Raw genomic sequence first — 24,836 nt, 5'->3', positions numbered from 1 at the left:
TGTTTGCCAGATTGGCCTCTAAGATTTTTCATTCATTCAGGTTTTGCATTAGGACCTGCAAACATAAGAATTAAGAACATAGAGTGTTAATTTCCTTTATGGAAATTACACTATGAGAAGTTATATGTTAAATAATTTATAGTATAATAAATGCCACAGAGATATGTGTAAAGCATTGAAGATAAGAACTAGTAAAGCAAATTACTTGTCCTCTTTAAGTCTGAAAGCATATAGGCCTACCTAAAAGGACAGGACATGTTTGAGTCACTTCACATGATGTGACTGAAAGAAAAGATTGAGTAGGTAGCAGAGAGTAGAAGTTCACGGTCTTGTATTGGTCTTATATACGCAGTGATAGGGAGTTTGGCTTTGTATCCTGGAGTTAATGAAAGGCTATTCAGTAATTCTCAGCAGAAAAAAGACTAGGTTTGTATTAAATAAAAATCCCTCCTAGCAATGTGGAGCATGGATCAACAGAGGGGCAGGCAGCAGGAGGTAACTTGTAAAGCTAGCTGGGCCGATCTGGAAGGATGCCCCACGGAGCCAGTGTCTGTAGCTCTTTGTCTTAAAAGACAAACTAGGTGATTGGCCAAAGGTTGGGTCCACGTGTGGCTGTTTTTAGGTGTCAGTGGTGCCTGAGTTCGTCAGGAGTCAAATCTCCTACCCTTTCCACCTCACATTCGTCCCTGATGTTTGGTGTGTTTCGAGCTGGGCCCTATGTATCTGATTATTACTTCTTCTCTTCTATAAATAGGTATGAACGTGAAATCCAGAGCTGAGTAGGAATTTACAAACCTCATATGCCATTCTAGAATGGTTGTAGACCTTAAGCATATCTACTCACTAAATTCCTTAAGCAGGGGCAGCGGCGGGGGTGAGGGACCTCCAAGGAAGAGTCTGAATGTTGGGTGTTTAGATTTCAGTGTATTGCTCGTTGCTTAGAATAGGCTGCCATCTTCTTTTCATTCTGTCATGCAACAAATATTTCAAATTTATTACCGGCAACTTGGTAATATTTATGCACTAAAGTGTGGATATGGCTTTTTTATCCATGTTTCATGGAATGTAAAGCAGATGAATAATTGTGAAGAGAGTTGGAGAAGAAGATTCTTAATAGGTGGTAGATATCAAATCAGCACTTTAAGGAATAAGGGACACGGTGAATGGCATGGTCATTTCCGGCATAACGAAAGGTCTAAACCAGGAATAATAAGCAAGAGGCTAGAGCTGAGGGGCGGGGGTGGTGTGGATATAACATGTTCAGTGAGTTCATGAGTGGATGGTAGAATTTCCATATTAGACTGGCTGAATAGGAAACATGGTTGAAACTAGATTTTATTGTAGTTATACTTTAGGCCTTGGGGGAACTTTTGTTTATATTACGTTTTTAATTGAATTAAAAAATTAAGCAGTATTATTAATACGTTTAATATATTTTGTGAGAGTTTTAGAATGCTCATGTGTAAAATAGTATTTGCTATTATCTGCTAGTAATGCTGCTGAGATGCTGCTGTAGCGGACGGAATACTGTGGCAAAAGAATATTAACGGTTACTGCTGTTTGCGTGCTCGGCCGTGTCACTTGTGACCCACACCAACATTTTGGCAGTCCCTGGATGCGTGTTTCAAAGCTCTTGGTTACATGGATTATAAATGCAGTTTTTTAAATACCTCCCAGAATATAAAAGCACAATGTAGTATACTCAGCTCTTTTTATTTTCCTGAGAGCTGGTTCTTGAGGGATGGAAGGCCATCATCATCACTTGCAGTGGTTAACGTCGAACCTTTGAATTTCATGGTTTCTCTACTGATCTTGAGCTAGGGTCTCTTTTCTGGAGAATCAAGACGAGACACCAGAGCTAATCCAAATATACTGTAGGGTGGGTGCCGTTACCAACCCCCTTCGTCTTTGCACAAGTTAAGTTTGCTTTGTCACAGAATTTTACTTGGCGAGTTTTACTTGTACCGATCATGTTGGGAACTTATTAGCACACGCTGAAATTGGCTTTTGTCTCTGTCTATAGGGTTATATGGAAAGGATTAAACCAATGGTGAGAGATGGAGTTTATTTCCTCTACGAGGCCCTCCATGGACCACCAAAGAAAATCTTGGTAGAAGGCGCAAATGCAGCACTCTTAGATATTGATTTTGGTAAGTGAGCTATGACTTGCCGGAGCTTAACCCAGCCCTGAACTACTTAGGGTATAAATAATTAATGTTCGCCTTTACAGGTTTTAAAACAAGGCTTTTAGCTTGTATATGTAGGAATGATGGACATTTGTCACCTCTAATCTTTTTTTTTAAGCACTATTGTAGAATACACAATGCATATAATACATTTTATAGTTTATTAGAAAAATGAAATCCCTATTTGGGTCAGTGGGTTTAGGATTCTGTAAACTGATTTCATTGTTTGGTTCATGTTCTGTTTGCTTGAAACTAAGATGATTAGAGAAGTCCTGTGGAAGGATCTTTAATTCAGCCTTTTTTAAAAATATCGAGAACTAATAAACATTGTCATTAAACATGCGTATTCTAAGATCTGTGGAAATCTGCTTAACTCCCTGGGCCTAAGATTCTGAGTGGATTAGGGCCTTTCTTCCACCTTCAAAAAGTTAAGGCTTTAATGTCTTTCAGCTACTGCCCCATTAGGTTGTTGGCCTTTCTCTCTGAACATGATCTCAAAGGATAAGTCAGTGTTCTCAGCTCTTACTGACATTTCATTGGCTTTTGACTTTCAAGTAAACCAATTAAAGAAAAAGTATTATTTCTATTACAGTAGATATGTATTTTTGGACTCCATAATATGCCTGTGGAATCTGGAAAGAAAGCAGAGTGTCTGGTTAGATGTGGATAGTTAAGTAGGAACAGGATCTTTAGGAATGAAGGAGCACACTCCTCAGCTTCTGTTATTTTTGGGATTATTCCCTTAATGGAGATGAGAAGCTACGATAATGAATACCACCAAATTCTTAGTATACTGCTGTCACTCTAGATTGTGTCTGTATCTTAAAAATGTGTATCAAGAAAACAATAAATTCATTTTTAAAACAATAGGAACATGTTAAAAACACGTAGATTAAAAAGTCTGCATAGTAGAATAATGCCCGGGGTCCAGCATGAAATTATTTCGCGATCCATTAGGTGAGCACCTGCCACACAGAGCTGACTGCGCACGCTCCAAGAGCCTCACCAGAATGAGTGTTGCGGGGAGAGCTCTGACCACTGTGGTTTGCTCTCATTCCGGACAGAAGGGCTCAAGAATAAAGGCTGAGGTTTGAGAGGGTGGTTATAGTCAAGTCTGTCCAGTACCTAGAATGTACTCAAATGCATATATTTTTTTTTAGTAATTGTTTCAGAGTAATGTATATCTGTGTGTGTATGTTTGTTTCTTTTTTAGGAACTTACCCTTTTGTGACCTCTTCGAACTGTACAGTTGGAGGTGTCTGTACCGGGTTGGGAATGCCCCCCCAAAATGTTGGGGAAGTGTACGGGGTCGTGAAAGCTTACACAACTCGAGTTGGCATTGGTGCCTTCCCAACAGAGCAGGACAACGTAAGTCTGTTTTTCACTAGATCCAGTTCTGAAGGTTTTAAAATAAAAACTTCCATGTCTCCTGGGTGGCTTGGTTGGTTTAGTGTCCGGCTCTTAGTTTCGGCTCAGATTGTGATTTTGTGTTGGGCTCCGTGCTCAGAGTGGAATCTGCTTTAGATCCCCTCTCTGTTTCTCGCTTGTTCTCTTCTCAAATAAACAAACAAACATAAATAAATAAAAATCTTACAGGGTGGCTCAGTTGGTTAAGCATCTGCCTTCAGCTCAGGTCATGATCCCAGGGTCCTGGGAACCAACCCCCAGGTTGGGCTCTTTGCTCAGCGGGGAGCCTGCTTTTCCTTCTCCCTCTGCAGTTCCCCCTGCTTATGCTCTTTCTCCCTCTCTCTGTCCAATAAATAAACCTTTAAAATATAAAATAAAAACTGCTTTTTTCCCTCTTATTTCTTATCTTCCTGTGTTTTCTACTGAAGTGGCAGCAGACTGGCAGCAAAAGACAAAGGGGTAGAGAGTACTTAAAGGTAACTGTAAGCGCCAGGCTGCATGAAGGTGGGCTTGTGAGGGAGGTTGAGCTAGTGAAGGGGAAAGAAATGGTTAAAAATAAGAACTGGGGGCACCTGGGTTAAATGGGTCAAGCCTCTGCCTTCGGCTCAGGTCATGATCTTAGGGTCCTGGGATTGAGCCCCGCATCAGGCTCTCTGCTCAGCGGGGAGCCTGTTCCCCTCTCCCCCCGCCTGCCTCTCTGCCTCCTTGTGATCTCTCTCTCTTTTTCTCTCTACTAAATAAATAAAATCTAAAATAAATAAATAAATAAATCAATAAGAACTGCCTTTCACCAAGGGCTTGTTAGGAGCTGGGGCTGAGAAGAGTGACTTCAAGACCTGCTCTAGTCCTAGCCAACAGCTCTGCAGTGGTGACGTCGGGCCAGACACTGTCCAAGTATTATATCCTCAGAAGCTCTCTGGACCTCATGATCCTCGGGGAGCTGGGTGGTGTCACTGTCCCCCTTCTACACAAGAGGAAACAGGCACGGAGAGCTGAAGTCACTTGTGCAAAGTCACACAGAGATGGGGCTGGGATTCAGATCTGACAGATTGATGTCAGAATACAAGAAATCAGAAAGGTGTCAATGAGGGAATAGATAGATGATAAGTGAAAAATTAGGTTGCAAGGAATGGCTGTGGCTTAGATCTTTTTTTTTTTTTTTTAAGTTTTTTTTTTTTTTTTTTTTAAGAATTTTATTTTTTTGGGGCGCCTGGGTAGCTCAGTGGGTTAAGCCGCTGCCTTCGGCTCAGGTCATGATCTCAGAGTCCTGGGATCGAGTCCCGCATAGGGCTCTCTGCTCAGCAGAGAGCCTGCTTCCCTCTCTCTCTGCCTGCCTCTCTATCTACTTGTGATTTCTCTCTGTCAAATAAATAAATAAAGAGAGCCCGATGTAGGACTTAATTCCAGGATCCTGAGATCATGACCTGAGCTGAAAGCAGACACTGAACTGACTGAGCCACCCAGCCACCCCTGCAGCTTAGATCTTGAGCATTGCAGTCAGCCTTCATTCTTTCCGAAAGGGTGTTGTGCCTTCCAGAACTACTGACTAGCTGAGAGTTTGTCTTGTGATTTTCAGGAGGATCATTGAACTGCAGTTCTTGGAACAATTGGCTTGTCTATTTTAATAAATTTAATAAATACTTAATTAACAACCTTGTTTCTAATATGTAGCATTTTCTATGTTAATCTAAATTTTAAGAAGTTATCTAACATCGTAAAAAATACTGGTTTTACAGAAGTGGTAAAAATTGAAGCCAAAAGTGGATCTGTTCCAAATAATGCCTACTTCACACATCATTGATATGGAATTCGGTCTTCCACTGAGTAATGTTTTGGAAGATGTTCATCTCTATAAGATTTTTGACTTGTTATGTGATCTTATGCATAATTCTGCTAGATTTTACAGCATTGGTGTTATAATCCTAAAGTCCTATTTTCTGTTTTCTAGGAAATTGGAGAATTATTACAAACAAGAGGTCGAGAGTTTGGGGTAACCACTGGTAGGAAAAGAAGGTGTGGCTGGCTGGACCTGGTTTTGCTCAAATATGCTCATATGATTAATGGATTTACTGCGTAAGTTTCTTAGAAACATTTCTTTCAGGGAACTAAGGTACAGTTCATGACCACAGGTTACATTTTGTGGAGTGCAAGCTTGAAAAGTAGTACCCTGGTAGAAAAAGTTCACTGTTTAGACTCCAGATGAAATCGTAGCTCAGGGTTCAAGTGGACCAAGATCTAGGGGAAGGGGACCCACAGGAAAAGGCCCCAGGTTGTCTTCCTACACATCCACAGTTGGGAAAAAGGAATCCTGTTAATCCCCCGTGCATGTCAGTATAGAGGGAAGTGAGGTAGGTGGGTAGGTAGGTAGATGGTGCGTTTTGCTTATATGGAAGGGAGGCAATATAACCCATTTAGGGTGTGATTAATGTCTAACTCAAATCTCAGATTCACGCGTTGTGCCATGACTTTGGTTAAGTGAATCTTTCTGTGCCTTTTCTATCATCTTTAAAATCTAGATAATAATTGGGGCGCCTGGGTGGCTCAGTGGGTTAAAGCCTCTGCCTTCGGCTCTGGTCATGATCCCGTGGTCTTGAGATCGCGCCCCACATCGGGCTCTCTGCTCAGCAGGGAGCCTGCTTCCTCCTCTCTGTCTGCCACTCTGTCTACTTGTGATCTCTCTCTGTCAAATGAATAAATAAAATCTTAAAAATAAATAAATAAACAAAATCTAGATAATAATATTACCTACTTCGTGTGGGTGTTTTGAAAATTAGATGAGAAATACAGTGAGAGCATATAGCACCCTGCCTGGCTCCCTGAAATCACCCGGTGAAAAGTTGCTGTTCACACATGTACATGAATATGTAAGCAAATGTATTCCTGTTTGTATTAATTTGACTTAACTTCCAGCAAATAACAAATAAAGGATAAAAAACAAATAATTTGCAGATAAGAATGCCAAACCTACTGTTCTCTCTAATTGTACAGATTTTTCCTTTGAAACTATTTCCCAGGCAGTTTATTGGGAGATTTGATATATTTTGAAGAGGTTTGCTGTTTGAACATTGCTTTTCCTTCCACTTAGGTTGGCACTTACCAAATTGGATATTTTGGACATGTTTACGGAAATCAAAGTTGGAGTTGCTTACAAGTTAGATGGTGAAATCATACCTCATTTCCCAGGTACTTTTTTCTATCTGTGATACAAGGAATATTATTAGGTGAACATGTTGGAGCCATTTCATGAAGTTCTGTGTAGTTTGTGGTATAGAGCCACGGGGTTGATACCCTCTTTGTGGATAGCACAAGTATATTCACATGTTATTGGCATTTGTTTCATAGCTGCTGTGCATTTGAATCCTGGATTGCAGTAGTAAGCATGTGTTCAGACTCAAAATAGGAAAGAGAAACATGGTCCCTCTGAGCTCAGCCAGCTGTGCTGTTCCCAAATCTCATCTTCCCTACTTTGAAAGTAACTTCTATGTAGGCATGCTTCTCTTCCTGGAGAAACATGGGGTAGGAAAAAAGAGTGCTACTCAAAAGAGTAAGCAGGCTCCTAATACATTTACCTACCCTGTTCTCGAAGCCATAGGAATGATTTTCTCATCTCCTATGTCAAAAGTGGGTGGTTGTAGGAAGACTTCCTACATGAGGCACTGTGTTTCTTCAGGCATATCTTTAGTTACAAGATTTTTTCAGTTACTCAGGAAGTTCCATAAATGTTTCCAGCTTCCAGAATAGGAACTGTTCATTTGTTTAGTCACCCTATAAGCCTGGGAATATGCCAAACAAAGGAATATGCACTTGAATGAAACTTGGTAGGCTGGTACAGGTTTTGTGACTTGATGGTGATGACCAGTCCTTGGCAACCAAGGATCACCTCAAGTTCTTAGAAACACATTTAAAATCATTACCTGTTAGTCTGACATCTGGGCCATCTCCAGTCTTGTTTCTCTTGACTGTTCTTTTCCTTGATTGTGGATCACTGTTTTATGACCAATGACTTCTGGTTGAATGTGCTTAACAGTGTAGTGACTCAGATTCTGTTATCCTCCTCTAAAGAGTGTTGGTTCTTGTTTCAGAGGACAGTTGAATTACTGGCTGATCATCTTGAACTTGCATAAGCTCAGTTTTCTGCTCTGTTAGTATAGTTACATGAGTGCCCTGGATATTGCCCAAACCTTTAACCTGGTGTGGATCAGTCTCCAAATTCTGTCTCCTCTGTGGATCTCGGTAGCTTGGTTTTAGGCTTTGTTATGGAGGGTCAGTAGTCAGTTATACTCGTGAACATGGTTTTTTACATTTTAAGGAGCTGCTCTCCCAGCTGGACGCCAGGAGAGTTACCAAGGTGTAAAGAGATCGCTCTAGTCGGGCAGTGCTGGAGCTCCAGTGTATCCCGTCCCATCCCTTCTCTTAGCACTGCTTGACCTCTAGAACCTGTCCCCTCAACTGTGTGACAGCTAACATCTGGTAAGCCTTCCAGTGATCCCGTGGGTCCTTCCCATGTGAAGGGACTCTCACACGGACTTCGGAGGGGTGAGAGCTCCATGTATAGCCCCCTCCTCTGACACTTGACCGTGATGCCTCTCACCACTTCAGCTTCCCTGAAACCTGATTATCCGCCTTCTCAGCTCAGTGGGACCACTGTTCTCCACTGACTCTGGTGTCGTGGCTTCCAGTGGCTGGGAAATTGTCCCTGGGCAGAGAGTTGCATAGTTTCAGGACTTGCTTGGGAGTTTTCTTTTTCTCAGAACCCATGTTTTTGTGCTGCCTGTTGTCCACATTGACCAGTTGTGGGATTTGGGCTGTTCCAAGGAGGCAGCTCCCTTCAGCGGGGGGCAGTTTCTGAGCACGAGTCCTCCGTGAGCAGTGCTTCTACAGGCGGGGGAATGAGTGTCTCAGTCCTGACTTGGGAAGCCTGGACCGAATCCCCACAGCATCCGCTGTAACAGCTCTAGTTAAACTGTTCTTACCTTTTGTACATTTTCCGTTCCTGTTAGGAGATGCAGAGAAAATGGTTAGGTGAGATAATAAAGAAAATTTCCAGGTCAGCTTTGTACAATCACAAAATCAGTAGATCTCCCAGATGAGAGCACGTTTGCAAGTCTCCTTTCTGTGAGAGGTGGTGGCAACCTCTCCTTTCTGTGAGGTTGCCACCTGTATGCAACCATACATAGGTCCATAATCTCTAATCCACAGTGGGGTATCTAAAATCTCTAAAAATGGAAAGTGTAAAGTTTGGCACCAAAGTCCTTTGACAGCAAAACTTGAGTTGCTATTAGAACTAATAATCTCTCTGCTTCGAGTGAATTAGCCTGTCGCTGCAGGACTGTGTTGGATTATGAAAACGTTGCCTCAGGTGGTCAGTGTCCTGTCTGACCTTCCTGCACTCTGGGAAACTGCATTCGCATTCCAGAACTCCTCTGGCTCCAAGGATTTTCATAAGAGATCATGAAACTTTGACATAGAAAAAGCTGTTTGGCAACAGGCAGCATGCCACCATGGAAAAACAGATTTACTCTTTAACTTTCAGCAAACCAAGAAGTCTTAAATAAAGTTGAAGTTCAGTATAAGACGCTGCCTGGTTGGAACACAGACATATCAAATGCAAGGACGTTTAAAGAACTACCTGTTAATGCACAAAATTACGTTCGATTTATTGAAGATGAACTTCAAATTCCAGGTAAGTGTACTTTATGAACAACGGTCTTCTGTTTCTAACTTAACGGTCTACCTTTGAGATACAATAAAAGAAAGATCAGTATTATTTTGTAGAGTGTTCATGATTTGCAGCAATGCCCTAGAAAATATAAAATAATCTTATTTCTTAGAGTAAATATAGTTATCTTTCTTTAATCCTTTGTATGCCTGAAGACAGTAGGTTACCTCACACTGTTTTGACTCTGTCTTAATTCTCTACTACTCTGGTATTTACCCCGTGACATTCATGCTTGTTGCTTTCTTCCTCTTAGTCACAAAGCCTTTTGTATCTTCACCTCCACCAAAAATGGTTTGTGGTTTTTCCATTTGCGATTAAACTACCCTTGGGAATTGGGGGGGTTGCTTGAATAATTAGGAAATTACTGGTACAGAAAATAGGAAATCCAGTTTGAAAAAATATAAGAGGAGAGGAAAGAATAAAACTTTATTAAAAAACAAGCTGGCCAGGGAGTTGTCCGGGGAGTTAGGCATAACCAGGTTATAGCTGTGACTAGTTAATGGAAGTTTTTAACACATTGCTTTCTTCCTTCTACTTGTACTGGTAGAGATTGAAAAGACAAAAGCAACGTGGGTAGAAGGTGTCCTTTATGTAGAATCTATTGTGTAGTTATTCTGATTTGTATTGTGGTTCGTCTCAAGTACTAGTCTTGTTTTCCAGATTGCTAGCTGCCCCAGCCAGCGTGATGTCCAACTTAGTCAGCATGTTTGCTATGGCTCTTAGTCAACATTTTTTTGAAATACAAGCGAGAGTGAATTTAACAGTGTCCTGTATAAAAATTCCATGAAGGTTAACCCATGTGGTATAATTAATATTTAGAGATTCCTATAGACTGGTTTAGTCTGTGCAAGTTAAAATAGTATTCTCTTCCAGATGTTTCTACATTTTGAGATGTAAAAGTTACACTGTCACCTCTTAGCATCCTGCTTTTATCAAAGATGCTTAGATCTCATCTAGTAATTAGGGACTTAATCCAGGGTTCAATAAGTCTCTGGTGGTTTGGGCCAGTATTTTGCTAACCTAAGTATTAGGCATTGAGGACTTGGAAATACCACGTGATTAAAACTGGAACTGGTAAGGCACACACCAGCACCGGTATGTTCCGTTTAGAAATCAGCCTGGTCTTCTAGCAGGACAGCAAAGGATAGCAGAAGGCACCTGGAAAGTTAAATAGTGACCCTGAGAAGAGTGGGGATCTTTTCATCCCAAGGATTGAACATTATAAATGAATTGATACTATTCTTGTACTTTCTTCCCTTACCAGTGAAATGGATCGGGGTAGGTAAATCCAGAGAGTCTATGATTCAGCTCTTTTAAGGATTTCCAGTGACGCAAGAAACACTCCTTCAGGAGGGAGGGAAAGGACTATTAAATATTTCATTTATGATCTGCAAATTTCAAGAAGGCAGACATCGAAGTGAGTTTTAAGCCCTAGAGTTGTTTCCAGTCCCTGAAGATGGCTGGCTGATGTGGAGAGAAACTAATGGCTTGTTCCAGTGTCAGCCACCTCCGCTGGCAGAATTGCCGAGTCATGTGTTGCTCCTGCTGCTCACGGTGCCACGTTTTCTTTCAGTGTTTAGTCATAGTATGATCTGTGTTGTTTGAAATCTAAAATAGAATTCCTTCCAGTGTAGTTTTTCTTCTCTATTGTCATTGTGCGTTCTTAGGTTTTATCTCTACTAAACGGGAAGAACAATTAATGCAGTTTTGCACAAATATTTTTTACATTCTGGTCATTCAATTTGTCAGTGTGATCTTTGCCGTTAGGAAAAAAATGATGAAAAGAGGATTCTGTAAACTTTTGTAATGCTATAAATTCTGTTTAACTTGTGAACTGTTTATTTTCTGCTGAGACCATTGCAAATTTGAGCTTTGGCGAGGGAGGGGGAGGGGATTATATTCATGTATCCTTTAATTTGTACAGAACACAAAACTTACTTCTCTGTAAATTATTTAATACATTGGGCATTTAATTAAATGTCCAGAGAAAGATGTTCCCTAAAACAACAATCTTAATGTTTAAAAATATTAGTCATTAAAAGATCGTTGTGATCATTGGTGGATATTTTTCTTTAATTTCAGGCATTAACTCTGAAATGTATAGCTGGGTTTTTTTGTTTTTTTCTTTTAATCTTACCATTATTTCTAAATCTAGTGAATTGATTTTCAACATTGTGCCTGCCAGTATGCCTACAGAATCATCTATAAGTGTCCACATGAACCCAAATTGTCAGTCATAATTTTGATCATGCCTTTTTCTTTCTTGGAAAAAAAGAGGTGTTGTTTTGACAATTAGGCTTAACCTACTGTGTTGTAGATTATCCTTCAGTGAACTATTTTAAATGTTTAAATTAGGTGCCACTTAAATTTATTTTATTATACCATCAATAGCTGATTAAAAAGAACCAAATATTTCTAGTATGGTTTGTGTATTGTGTTTTTGTTCTAGTAAAAGAAGTACTGGTAATACTAGTATATAAAAAAAGAGCTTTATTCCTGTAGTATGTAGGGATGGGGTAGGGAGACATCAAAACAGACTTAGAAAAGAATGTAAATACCTTTTGTCTTCACTAGAACTATTTTTATCAATACTTCAGAAAATTCTGAAATAGAGCCAGCCTTGCTGGATTCAATAAACAAAAAGGATAGTACAGATGATCTTACAAGCCCATTGCCAATCAATAATGACTTTTGTGTAAAATTCGTATTTAATATTACAATAAATAATTTTTATTTATGCTAATGGAAATTGAATGGGCTTTTTATTTCTCCTTACCCTTTATCTTTCTACTTGAACTACTTATCAGGTTGAGTTGAAACAGGGTTTTTAAGTCCACATTCTCTTCTTGGCTAAAAGTGTTGTTACTGAAACCATTTTAGTAATGGTCCAGAGGCAGATGTGAAGAACTCGTTCTCCAAAGAGATTACTAAACAAATAAACTTAAAAAACAAAAACAACAACAACAAAAAAACCAAAAAAACCCTCTTAACTGAGACATCACCTGGATTCTTGGTCCCAGGTTGTGTTTGAGCCCCACGTTGGGTATAGAGATTACCAGAAAAAACAAATGAAGAAAAAAGCATTGATTCTCCAAGTCACTGCTTTTTTTTTTTTTTTTTTTAAATCAAAAAAGTGCAAATCTATTGATGTTGATAGACATTTACTCAATTTTGACCAGGTTGAGTGATTCTTGCCTCTCAGTCTTTAGAAGTGTAAGTTGGTTAAGAGAGAGGTTCTGATCTTCAGATTCAGTTGTCTTGAAATCCTAGGTAACTATTACAGTAATCTCTACTGGACAAGAGTATTTGCTAGAATCTGCTAGGTGTTGGGGGTGCGGTGGTGTATTGTAAGGCAGCAGCCAGATAAACGTATTTGTAAGCAATCTGCGCCACAACGGGAAAGTGCAGGGTGTTAGGAAGGAGAACTTAACGTCAGTTCAGAAAGAGTCAGAAATGGCCTGTAGCAGAAACGGGATTCAAACAGATCAAGAGGGTGAGTAGTCAGGAACAAGGGCAAAGACCCAGAGGCTGAAAACATTTTGGAAAGTTGGGGCAACTGAAAAAAATGAATGAGGGGCTGGTGAGGCAGATAAAGTTGGCAGAAAGTTAGAGGAGGACTCTGCCAAATAACCAAAATGTGTTTCCCTGGAAAAAAGGTCAAGGCCAAAATGTAATAGATGCGATTATGGAGGCATAACAGGGACACAGAAAAACTGAAACAGATTTTAAAGCGCAGTAGAAGGGAACTACATGGCAGAACAAGGTATTTCGGTGGGGAGATGCCCTTTTTAATATATTTATTTTTTATATATTAGTGGATTGATAGAGCTGAATGTCCTTCACAATTGCGTATGTGAGTTGAATGCCATTCCAGTCCGAATTGCCAGGGGATTGTCTAACTGGACAAAATTATATTGAAACTTTGGTGGAAAAATGAATGTGCAAGAATTCCTAAGAGAATTTGTGAAAAAAGTGTGTCAAGAGGTTGTTCCTCACCAGCTGTTAAAACACTATTGAGCTCTTGTAGTCAGAGTAAGTGATATTGTCATGGGAATGAACGAATACACAAGGGGAATGCAGTGGGCATTTCAGAGGTAGCTGCAACATACATGGGAGCTTGATAATAGAGGCTTAAAATGGCATTTCATGTCATTGGAAAGTACATTAAAAAATGATAGCAAAAGACCATTATTATTGCAGAAATATTTCTCTCCTCAAATCCATCAGTGTTTGCTTCATATATTTGGGGCCCCTGTTGTTTGGTGAATATATATTTATAATTCTTAATATTTCTTGATGATTCCTTTATCAAAACATATGTCCTTTGTTGTGACAGTTTTTGACTTAGTCTATTTTTTATGATATTAGAACATCTTTTTCCATTCTTTAATTTTCAGCCTACTTGAATTTTTGGATCTAAAGTGAGTAACCCAAATAAATAAATAAATAAATAAAGTGAGTGAGTGACCTGTAGACTGCATTACATGACCTTGGGTTAGGCAGAAGACTTCTTAAAGATGATAGTGAAAATACAATCTATAAGTGAAAAACTCTATAAATTGGACTTGATCAAAATTTAGAACTTTCATATTTCAAAAGATACCTCTACAAAAATGAAATGGCAAGCCACAGATAAGGAGAAAATATTTGCAAAGTATGTATCTATAAAGAACTCGTATCCAGAATATATAATGATATACAATGATCTGGTATAATTAAAAAGAAAATAACCTAATTCAAAAATGGTCAAAATATTTGAATAGACACTTCACCAAAGCTATATAAATGACCAAGAAAAGAAGTAGCAACATCATTAATCACATTATGAAAATGCAAACTAAAACAACACATCTCTTCACAACAATTAGAATGGCTACAATAAAAAAGACACACTATTACATGTATTGATGAGGATATGGAGAAATAGGAACCCTTTATACATTGCTGGTAGGAGTGTAAACTGGTGCATTTTAGAAGGTTCTTCTAAAAAGTAATTATAAATGCAAAATATGATCTAGAAACTCCACTCCTAGGTGTCTAGCCAAGAGAAATGAAAAGATATGTCCACACAGACTTACAAATGCTGCACAGATGAATGAAGAAGAGGGAGTATATCTATATAATGGGCAAAAAGGGGGATGAAGTCCCGAAGTCCCTGGTATGACTTCATAACATTACAGTAAATGAAAACAGCCAGATACAGAAGACGGCTTATCCCATGATTTCACTTACATGAGAGGTCCAGGAAAGGCAATTTAATAGAGACAGAGAATAGATTTGTGAGGTTGGGGGCAGGAATGGGGAGTGACTACAAATGGGCACAAAGAATTTTTTAAGATTTTATTTGAGACAGAGAGAGAGAGAAAGCAAGATCACAAGCTCTGGGGAGGGGGCAGAACAACAAGCAGACTCCCCACTGAGCAGGGAGCCCAGTGGAGGGCTGGATCCCAGGACTCCAAGATCATGACCTGAGCCAAATTCAGACAACTGACTGAGCCACCCAGGCGCTCCTGGCACAAATAATTTTTATGGGGTGATGGAAATGTTCTAAAATTGGATTATGGTGATGGTTGCACAGTTTTTTAAATTTACTAAATCACCACACTGTATTATTTTTTTTTTAAGCTTTTATTTATTTGGCAGGCAGAGAGGCAGGCAGAGAGAGAGAGAGAAAGGTGGAAGCAGGCTCCCTGCTGAGCAGAGCGCCCGATACGGGTTTCTATCACTGGACCTGGGATCATGACCTGATCTGAAAGCAGAGGCTTTAACCCACTGAGCCACCCAGGCACCCAACAATGGAAATTTAAAAACACACTTTCAACAAGTGGGTCAAGGAAGAAATCACAAGGGGCATCAGGAAGCACTTAAAGATGAATGACAAGGAAGGCCCAACAGTAAAACCATGGGATGTTGCAAGCATGGGCAGTTCAGTTCAAGAAACTGAAGACAGTTAAAGGTCTCACAGCAACAACCTAACTTTACACCTTAAGGTACTAAAAAAAGAAAGCAACCTAAACCCAAAACCAGTAAAAGGAAGGAAATAGTAAAGATGAGAGTGAAGAGAAACAAAATAGAGACTAGAAAACAACGGAGAATATCAGTGAAACTGAAAGTTGGTCATTTTAATTCTCTGTGTTTTCATGTGTGAGGCCACAGCATAAACCCCTGCATATGAGAAGTTTCTGGTCCCTTGATGATTTTCTCTTATTTTTTCTGTTCTGTCTCTAGGATGCTTATTAGTCAGATGATGGACCCCCTAATTTATTGTTCTAGGTCTCTTATTTATTTTTATTTTTATTTTTAAAAAGATTATTGTGAGAGAGAGAAAGCGCGCACTTGAGTGGGGGTGGGGAACAGCAGTGGGGAGGGAGAAGAAGGGAGTCAGAATCTCAAGCAGACTTCCCTCTGGGTGTGGGCCCTGATGTGGAGCTTGATCTCATGATCTGAGCGGAAACCAAGAGTCAGACACTTAACAGACTGAGCCACCCAGGTGCCCCTCTGTGTCTCTTTTACAACAAAAATCTTCTTTGCCTTTCTATTCCATAAAGAGTTTTTCAGATTTTTCTTCCAGTGCTGTCAGATTTTTAATTTTAGCAATCATAGTTTTCATTTCCAAGAGCTTTGGAAAGATCGTTCATGTTAGTGGATGTCATTATTTTGAGGCATCCTTTGTCAGATGACAATGTTACTCTGTTAGCTTTGTTTAGGTTCCTTGGTGTTCCCTGAATTGTTTCCTCCGGCATCATTTCTTCTCTTTATTTTGGTCTTTATCTTTCATGTTACGTTGTTTTTCCAACTCTCAGGTGATGGTTAGCTCTTCACATCTGAGACCATGGCAATGGAACACAACCAGAAATTGTGTTCCTGGGGGAAGTTTATCAACTGGTAGGCTTCATTTTGGGGTGTTGAGTGGGGAACCAACTTGTATGTTGGGGAGTTACTAAGGGCCAGAATGTAGGATTCTTTTCTTCAGGATCCTTCATTTCTTTAGAAAAGACCCTCTAGTTTTTTGCCGGAGGAATTGATGCCCAATTGTTCAGATAGGCTTATTCACTCTCTGTGTATAGACTTTAAATTAGTCCTTTTGTATTTTACCAGTCTCATAGGTCACTACATCCATAGCAACTTTAGGGTCTGTGGTGTTGGCAGTCTTCCTTCTTGGCTACATCCTCAAGATCTTTTACTTTTTTTTTCCAGCAGTGAGTGATGCAATTATTGAACGGATAATATTCTTACCTGGTCCCCCGTATAACTGCTGGATTATATGTAAGATGGTTTGTCAGCATCAGCAATGAGACTGCTGTTGGGGCTGATGTGCGAACAGATGGCAAGTTCTCTTAAACTTGACTCTTTATTCCCTGCCCTAGGTTGATCACCTAATTCTGAAAAGAATTTGCAACAGGTAAATATTTCAGGATAGTAGCCATCTGGATACACACTTAAGTCAAAAGTCGTTCTGGATACACACTTAAGTCAAAAGTTATTCGGTTATTATTTTAATCTAAAGGGGTCAACTAGGAACTCTGAATGTTGTTTTGACCAAATGCCATTGTTACGTTAATTTAAAAGGTTTTCTTTCAAAACAGCCTGTCTTCACAACAGTAGAACTCTGGCAGTGAATTTAGTGGTCTAGGATTCGATGAAATTGTGGCTAATTTCTGGTCCCAATCTGAAATTTAAAACAAATTAATGATTAGTTTTAAGACCATTCACTCCTAAATTTTAACATATGGTCAACAACAATTATGTGCAATAACAAAATAATTTGGTGGATTTAAGACAAATGAATATAATATGTAAGAGATGGGGAGAAAAGGACTTGAAACTCAAAAAACGATTATTTCTGTGTTTCGATCTCTGATCAATAGGGAGACCGTTGAATTAGGCCCAAATGTAAATAAAATTAAATCAGCCATATAAATTGGCATTTGACATCCTAATTTTAGACCCCCATACCCTTTAAACCCTACATTATTAACAGATCATTTTGTATGATGTATGTGTCAAACTTCGGTTATTACCATCCCTAAAGTCATACCCACTGGAGTTCCCTTGTACTTTATAACCTCTTATCTACAGTCACAGACAGTTCTGCTGTCCAAAGGTGAGCTTTCAAGGAGGGCTTGGGGTTAAATACGTCAACCATCTTGATGAACCAAAAAGCAAGAGCGTTTCAATGATACCAGCGTAACACAAATATATTATGTGTGGTGCTGTGCACTGTGTTCAGTGTTTTACTTAGGTTAATATCCACAGTAATCCTCACAGACCCGCCCACAGTTTCACCATCCAAGAAAGATGAATGAGCTTGGCCAAGTTTATAGGATTGTGAGGGGACCCAACCCAGGATTGTCTGGCCCTAAAGTCCCTGATCTTTTCCCTGCTCTTTTCCACTGGCCACAGCACGTCAATAGCACCGAAGACGCAGCAAACATTTCTTGAAATTAAGAATAGATAACGTTTCATTGAACCCCGGAGTATGACCAGAAATGCCATCCCTGGAAGGATTTTTTAAAATCGTATTTAGTAAAGTGTGTACCTGTCCGTAGTAAGTAACCATTTGACTTCCCGAGGCTTACTGTGGGGTTAACATAGCAACTCTGACCTTCTGGAGGGTTTCACTGTGTTTCAGGGAAATATATCTAAGTGGCTTAGGAGTGTGAGGAATCCCATTCACCAGCCTCAGTGATCCTTGGTCAGAGTTGCCGTGGAGCGGAATGACCCATTCATTTAACGAGGTAAATTCAACAGACTTTTGTGGGGATTCCTTCTGAACCTCCATGCCCACAGACAGTAGATGCTATCGAGCCTGAGAAATGCTATGCAAATTTGGGGTGGGGAATACTATGGAGAGGACGTGTGAAATGATCTTTGGGATTTCCTTACCACTTGATAAAGTGAAATTATTGTTCTTGTGGAATTGTGGGGGTGACATCTTTGGAAGTCATCATCGAAAAACAAAATGAATAATTAATTTAGAACTACAGAGAAAATTTAACCAACTTGCTGAATCCCATTTACTCCAGCTACTTTAATAATTTAATATCATTTAATATTTTCACTTTGAACAATTTAAGAGATTTTCAAGGATAACTTTGATTCTATGTGATTATTACTTTAGGCCTTGGTTTTAGAACTTAATTCCTATGTATGATACAATTCCATTGCCTTGGGTTTTTTGTTTTTGTTTTTTGGCATGTGCTGATTCTTTGATCAGTAATAATATAATGGCTAACTTTTTTTTTGAAGGGTTATAAATGTTACAGGCAGAATGCTAAAGTCTTTACATGGATATCTCAGTTCTCTTAGGTAGATACTATATTTATCCTTTCGCAGATGAGAGAATGGAAGTTCAGAGAATCTAAGGGTCACACTGCTATTGAGAACATACATTTTATTTTTGAAGAATGAGTTCTTTTAAGTATTTGGTGCCAGGATGAGGAATACAAGGACAATTTTTGTCTGAGGGGCCATCCTAATCCTCCCAAGCTCAAGTTCTCTGAGGACAAAGTCTTCATTTCTTACACTGTGTCTTGCCCATAGTCTGCGTTGCCTAAATGTTCTCTAAAGAACATTTTTTTACTGAAGAAGAACTTCTTGCGTAATAACTGTGATCTATCTTGATCTCAATTTAATCTGTTTCTCACCAATTCCCAAAAAAGAAATAAGAACTGACCATGAAATGCAAATCAGTCCTAAGCCCTGCCTTTAAAATCTGATCCCAAAGACTGGTCAGATGGTCAAGGGAAAAAAACCCACCACCTTGATACACAAATTACCATCCATCTTACTCTGTGAGGAGCCCTTCCCCCAAAAGACTCCTTCAAGAGTCAGCTTCCTGGTTCAAACCAATGCTTGACTGAGCCCCTGCTGTGTTTGCTCTCAGTGCTCAGATTTATGACCTCTCTCTCCTGGGTCTTGCCTGCCTGACTGTTGTTTACAAAACAATGGCCAACCAAGTATCTGGCAAATCCATCCAATTCTCCACTGTTCCCAGCTATCATCAGCCACAAACCACTGCTTCCTAAACTTGGCTGCATGGTGGGATTAATTTGGCAAGTTTTTTAAGGTATTGATGCCTAGGACCACCCTCTCCCAGCGGGAGATCCTGGTTTGAACGGTCTGGGTCTGTCCTGGGCATTGGGATTGCGAAAAGTGATGTCACTGAGGTCAAGAACATTTAGCCTAACCGTTGCCATGGCCTCCTGACTCACCATATTCGATCTCTGCCCCACCCGACTCCCCAGCCTGCCTCCTTTTCCTTCTCCACGGTTAGAGCAATCTTCTCAAAATGTGTTTTTAATCATGTCACCTCTGTCCTCCTTCCAGAGTTTTTGCTGGTTTCCCATTAATCTCAGCCCAGAGTTGTCACAGCTGAAAATGACCTGTAAACCCTCTCTTTGTTCGAGCCTCAGCCAGCTCCACCCTTCCTGACTTCAGTGCTTTCCTCTATTTCGTTGGTACTTTTTTTTAGTTCTTCAAATATGTCACGCCCGTACCACAGGGCTTTTGCACATGCCCTACTTGCGGGGAAGCTCTTCCCAGACTCCTTCCCTGGTGAACTTCTAGCTCATCATTTCCTCAGAGACTTGTTGTTGTCCCTTTCTGACTCGTTAAGTGCTCCTACGGCATCACATAAACTCTGCTTCCTAGCATGTATGGCAGGTGAAATTGTATGCTTCTTTCTCTCCTCGTTCCCCACTGAAGCCTCCTGAACATAGAGACTTTGTGTCTATTTTTGCTTGATGTGGTATTGCCAAAACCTTGCACAATGCCTGGCATCCAGTAGGCTCTCAAATTATTTACTGAAAGAACACAGATGAATGAATCAAAGTGCTCTCGACAGCAGATCTATCACCAAGCCCCACTGATGTCACCTCCAAAATATCTCTGGAATCATTCATTCTTTTTCGTCTTCCCCGCTGCTCCAAGCTGCCATCATCTCTGTTCTAAACTAGTAAACGGTTCCCTCACTGGCCTGCCTGCCCTGCCTCCTGTTCATCTCCAAACAGGGTCTTAGCAGCAGCCAGAGTGATCTTTTAAAAATACAAACGACAGGGCCCCCCTCTCTTGGAAACCCGTTCAGATCTTCCCTTTGGGCTTGGACTGGAACCCGGGCGTCTTACCACGCATACCCTCACTGACTACACACCAGCTCTGCTGTCTCCTTTCTGTTCCTCAAACACGTTGAGGCCTTTCCTGCTTTCAAGCTTTCACGCTTTCTGCTCCTTTAAATGCTCTTCATGTGACTCATTGCTATTTTCCAGGGCTCAGCTAAAACCGTATAGAGGTTTTTTTTTTTCCCCTGACAGCACTATTAAAAGTAATTTCCCTTAGCCGCACTTATCACCCTGCTTATTTCCCTTACAGCCCTACTACAGTCTATAATTTTTTTTTAAAGATTTTTATTTATTTATTTGACAGAGAGAGACACAGCTAGAGAAGGAACAAAGCAGAGGGACTGGGAGAAGAAGAAGCAGGCCCCTGCAAAGCAGGGAGTCCAATGCGGGGCTTGATCTCAGGACTCTGGGATCATGACCTGAGCCAAAGGCAGATGCTTGATGACTGAGCCACCCAGGCGCCCCCAGTCTATAATTTTTTAAAAAATGTCCTTGATTATGCTCTGTACCTCACCCCCTCCCCAAAGAATGTCAGCTCCTTGAGAGCAGGTATCTTGTCAACTCCCACCAGACATACAGTGTCTAGTTCATAATGGGTGCCAATGAGCGAATCATCTCACGGTTGCCGGCTTCCAAGATGGATCCCAGTAATTCTCACCCCCTGGCATCCGTGCCTTGTATCATCCCCTGGCACACTGCCTTAGGGTTGGCTGTGTGTGACTGGTAGGACACCTCAGAAGTGACAGTGTGTGACTTCTGAGCCTAGGTCATAAAAGGCATTGCAGTTTGGCCATTCTGGGGCAGAACACATGGCACCCCTGTGGGGAGCCCTCTCGGAAAGGCACTGAGACCCCCATCACCAGCCAGCATATGAGTGACGGCCGTGTGAATGAGCCACCTTGGACATGGGTCCTCCGGCCCCAGTCAAGCCTTCAGATGATAGAGGGCTCACTGACATCTGGCTGACCCCTTGAAAGACCTGAGCCCGAACCGCCCAGCTAAAAGATAGATATCATCATCATTCATCTTCTAAGTCACTAGGCCTTGGAATGCTACGTTACTCCAGGAAAGATAACAAATGTGCACTCAATCTGTGGTTCAGTGACTGGAGCCATGAATATTTCAACATAAATTACCTCTTGAATGGGTTAGGCCTCAGACCTCCCCGGGGAGGGGACTGTTGGACCCTGTTCCTATCTTAAGTTTCCTGCCTGTGCCGTCCAGCGCCTCATTCCAGTTGTCTGTGGATGCCAACTTGACACTTCTGCCGAAAACGGTGCTTTCTATCAGAGGCACCGACAATTGTGCCAGACGTGGATAGCAATGAGCTTTAATTTCTCTCTTCTCTCTCATGAATTCTCTCTTAATACCACCTTTCCCACTCCAGATCCTACACCACGTGAGTCTTCTTCCCATTTCCCACGAAGCCTCCTCAGTTCAATTCAAGAGCAAGGGTTGGGAGTGCAACAAATCTGGATGACCTGAATGGACGACTTATCAGCTTGAGGAAGTTTCCTGAAGTCTCTAAGACTCAGTTTTCTCTTCTGCTACATGCAGTAAATAATAATACCTCTTTTCACAGTGTTAGGACTCACGGCAACCACGAGTGTGGACACATGTGTGTATACCCCTTAGCACAGTTCTTGGCACAGGACAGATACTTTAAATAGTAAAAATTTATCCTAAAATGCAGACATTGAATTTCCATTCTACACAGGCACAGGCAAGTTCAGAGGAGCTGAGTGTCTTGCTCAACACTGCAGAGCTAGAATGTGCAGGCCAGCGGCCCCCAAGGCCCGAGTCCTGCCCACGCTTCCACAGCTCCATCCTGCCTGACTGCCAACGTAGTCGTGCCTTCTCCAACCCATCGTGAGCAGGCCGACCCACCAACAGCCTCCGAGGCTGCCTGGGCTCTTCCTTGATGGGTCCCAATGAAACTTTCCAGACTCCCTTCTTAACTCCTCTTCAGTTCCAGCCATTCTGTCCTACTCTGCCAACTGCATGGGATCCCCCACTCCCTCCTCCTCCTGCCTGGTCCAGACAGGCCAGCGTCCTCGTGTCTGGCATGCCCCCGCCCCCCCCCCCCCTCCACAAGGCTCACCCCTCTAGCTGCAGGGTCCCTGTCTGCAGTGTGCACCACTTCTCTGCCTCAGACCTCATCCAGTGGGGCCCAGCTGGGGTCCCCATGGCCTCATGTTCTAGACCCATCTTCCTACTCTGCTAGTTGCTTCTCAATCATTCAGTGATAGGCTGATGGTTTCTTCATCTTCCCGATCAGACTGGGAACTTCCCGTGGACTTGGACTTGTGTTTGCCTCCTCCCCCTGGCACCCAGCATGGTGCTAGGGACACAGGAGATGGTAAATATCAAACCCCTTTGCTAAACACTCACCTGGGGCTGTAGGTTTGGAAAGAATTAGGAATTGTCTAAAACAAGCTCGGGAGAAAACCTTCTATGTCCGTCTAACTGGAGTCCCTCATAGCAGAGCTGTTGTAAAGAAGGTCCTGTTTACTATCGTTTTGGTAACTCAAGGCTCACCCAAACTCCCACGTGGCAGGGGAGACGATTTCCTACTCAGTCAGTCTTGGAAGGGCAAGCGCTGCTTAGCCAGTTTTGTGGGGACAGGATCCCCACTGACACCTCCTGACCACCAATTCTTTCCAGCTGCTCAGTACCTGGAGGCTTCTGTTCCCCCACCCAGGCCTCACCCTTCAGCCCCTAACAGGCACCCCCACCCACTCCAACCTTCTTTAATAGCGCCCTCCTGGGGCCCCCCGGGGGATGCCCACTTGCACCATCCCTCACTCCCTCCTGGCACCTCCTTCCCTAAACGAGCTTATCTCAGCTACCAGCTCCCTCTCCTCTCCGCTCCCTTCTCAGCCTCCAATCCTCTCCCCTCCCAGACCCCAGCTCTTCACGGCTGGTAACCTCGTCAGCCAGATGCCTCCTGCCCATTTCCGCCCCATCCGGCTTCCTCTACTGCCCCTCTCCGTGGCTCCACTGTCTGGAGAATGCCTGGTTCCATCTGCTTCCCGTCTTCCTGGTTGCTGTGATTCCTGGTTCCCTTGGGACCTGAGCCCCATCTCTGGCCCAGCACCCCATCTAGGCCTCTGCCCTTTACAGGGGAGAACAGAAGGAAGGGCCTATCCTTCTCACCCCCAGCCGCCAACCCCCCTGTCCTATGCATTTCCTTGTTCTTGTTCAAGCAAAAAGAAAGAAAATTATTAAATAAATAGCAATGCAAATGACTCTCAGCTGTGACAAAGGCAGTACTGCTTAAGGATCAAGCACAGAATTCTACATTTCAAATGGCTTTGGTCTGAATTCTGCTTCTCCCACCTACTGCGCTGTGATCTGAGGCTGCTTAATTAATTGCAAATCTGCAACTTGATCTCCTTTATTGTAAAATGGGGTAAGTAATAACACTTACCTTAAAAGCTCTTAGGGGAACAAAATATGTGTCTGCCACAGTGTAAGAGCCCCCAGAAATGGTGAGATTTGCTCATTTAGAAAGTCTGTCAATGCAGCAACTCCTCCCACTTGCTAAAATTCAAAGCATCAATGACAACAGGAATACAAGTAATGTCTACATCGGTGCCCACGTGTGTACCTCCAGGGTCACATGGTGTGGGGGCTTGGTTGTTCATACTCACACATGTTGCAACATAGACAGAAATTAGAATCTTTGAAATATGTCTTCAAATGTCAAATAATTGTCATAAAGCCATTTAAAATGGGAGCATAAGAAAGAAAAAAATTTCCCTCAATAATACGTTTAGGCACAATAAGGAATCTGCTGAGGAAAAGGGGCTCAGTGAGATGTAGTCACACTTGAGTATGCTTCCTACCAAGAACATTTGTGCATTTTTATCCATGATTCCATAAGGAGCTAGAAAAAAGAGGAGAGGAGGAAGCAGCCTTGGTTCAGTCTCAAAATTCTTCCTGCACTAGGCACACATGAATGCTTTCCCCCAGTTTGACTGGTCCCTGATGGCAGCGAACCCACGAGAAAGGCTCATCTGAGGGGAGGTTGATCTCAGAGAGTAAGAGCGGTTGACCTGACTTACCGATCTTGTAAAATGGCAGAGAATAGTTTCTTTGGTAGGTGGTTTCTTTATACCATGGCTCAGCAGGCTTTGAATGTCTTCGGAAACAAATATATCGAATGAGAGTTTGTTGGTCTAGTTGAGGCTGAATCAGACTTTCTCTCTGGGGTGGGATTGTCAAGTCTATGAGAGGTCTAAATGAAAATAGAAAGAGCTTACTGACCACCCAGTAGAAGAAAAGCATTCCATGTTCTCATCAGCCGAGATCCATTCTCTGGAAATGGCCAGGAGGCTACCGAGATGCCATTGGCAAGACTCCATAGCTCCAGGGTCAGCCCAGCAGTTTTCAGTGGGTGGC

The 24,836-nt window shown here is 41.7% G+C and overlaps 2 protein-coding genes across 6 annotated transcripts in view; one reads left to right on the top strand and one right to left on the bottom strand.

Annotated features, from left to right (window-relative positions):
* The window catches only part of ADSS2 (adenylosuccinate synthase 2), a 35,009-nt gene extending 23,276 nt beyond the window's left edge, over positions 1-11,733 (top strand). For both annotated transcript variants that reach the window (XM_004756800.3, XM_045084663.1), the window contains exons 8-13: positions 2,024-2,150; positions 3,400-3,554; positions 5,542-5,666; positions 6,679-6,776; positions 9,127-9,276; positions 10,577-11,733. In XM_004756800.3, coding sequence (XP_004756857.1) covers positions 2,024-2,150; positions 3,400-3,554; positions 5,542-5,666; positions 6,679-6,776; positions 9,127-9,276; positions 10,577-10,629 — 708 coding nt within the window. In that variant the 3' untranslated portion in view covers positions 10,630-11,733. The remainder of the gene's footprint in view (positions 1-2,023; positions 2,151-3,399; positions 3,555-5,541; positions 5,667-6,678; positions 6,777-9,126; positions 9,277-10,576) is intronic.
* A 4,992-nt stretch (positions 11,734-16,725) lies between these two features.
* The window catches only part of CUNH1orf100 (chromosome unknown C1orf100 homolog), a 29,805-nt gene continuing 21,694 nt past the window's right edge, over positions 16,726-24,836 (bottom strand). For 2 of the 4 annotated variants that reach the window (XM_004756797.3, XM_045084662.1), the window contains exons 5-6: positions 24,500-24,672; positions 16,730-16,981 (exon numbers count right to left, since the gene is read on the bottom strand). In XM_004756797.3, coding sequence (XP_004756854.1) covers positions 16,890-16,981; positions 24,500-24,672 — 265 coding nt within the window. In that variant the 3' untranslated portion in view covers positions 16,730-16,889. Of the gene's footprint in view, positions 16,982-24,499; positions 24,673-24,836 lie in introns of all 4 variants that reach the window. The other 2 variants (XM_004756799.3, XM_004756798.3) reach the window with 2 other exon arrangements.

Source organism: Mustela putorius, unplaced genomic scaffold, assembly GCF_011764305.1.
Source record: "Mustela putorius furo isolate JIRA1106 unplaced genomic scaffold, ASM1176430v1.1 tig00000785_pilon_pilon_pilon, whole genome shotgun sequence".
Classification (NCBI taxonomy): Eukaryota; Metazoa; Chordata; class Mammalia; order Carnivora; family Mustelidae; genus Mustela; species Mustela putorius.
This window is presented reverse-complemented; position numbering and strand designations above follow the sequence as displayed.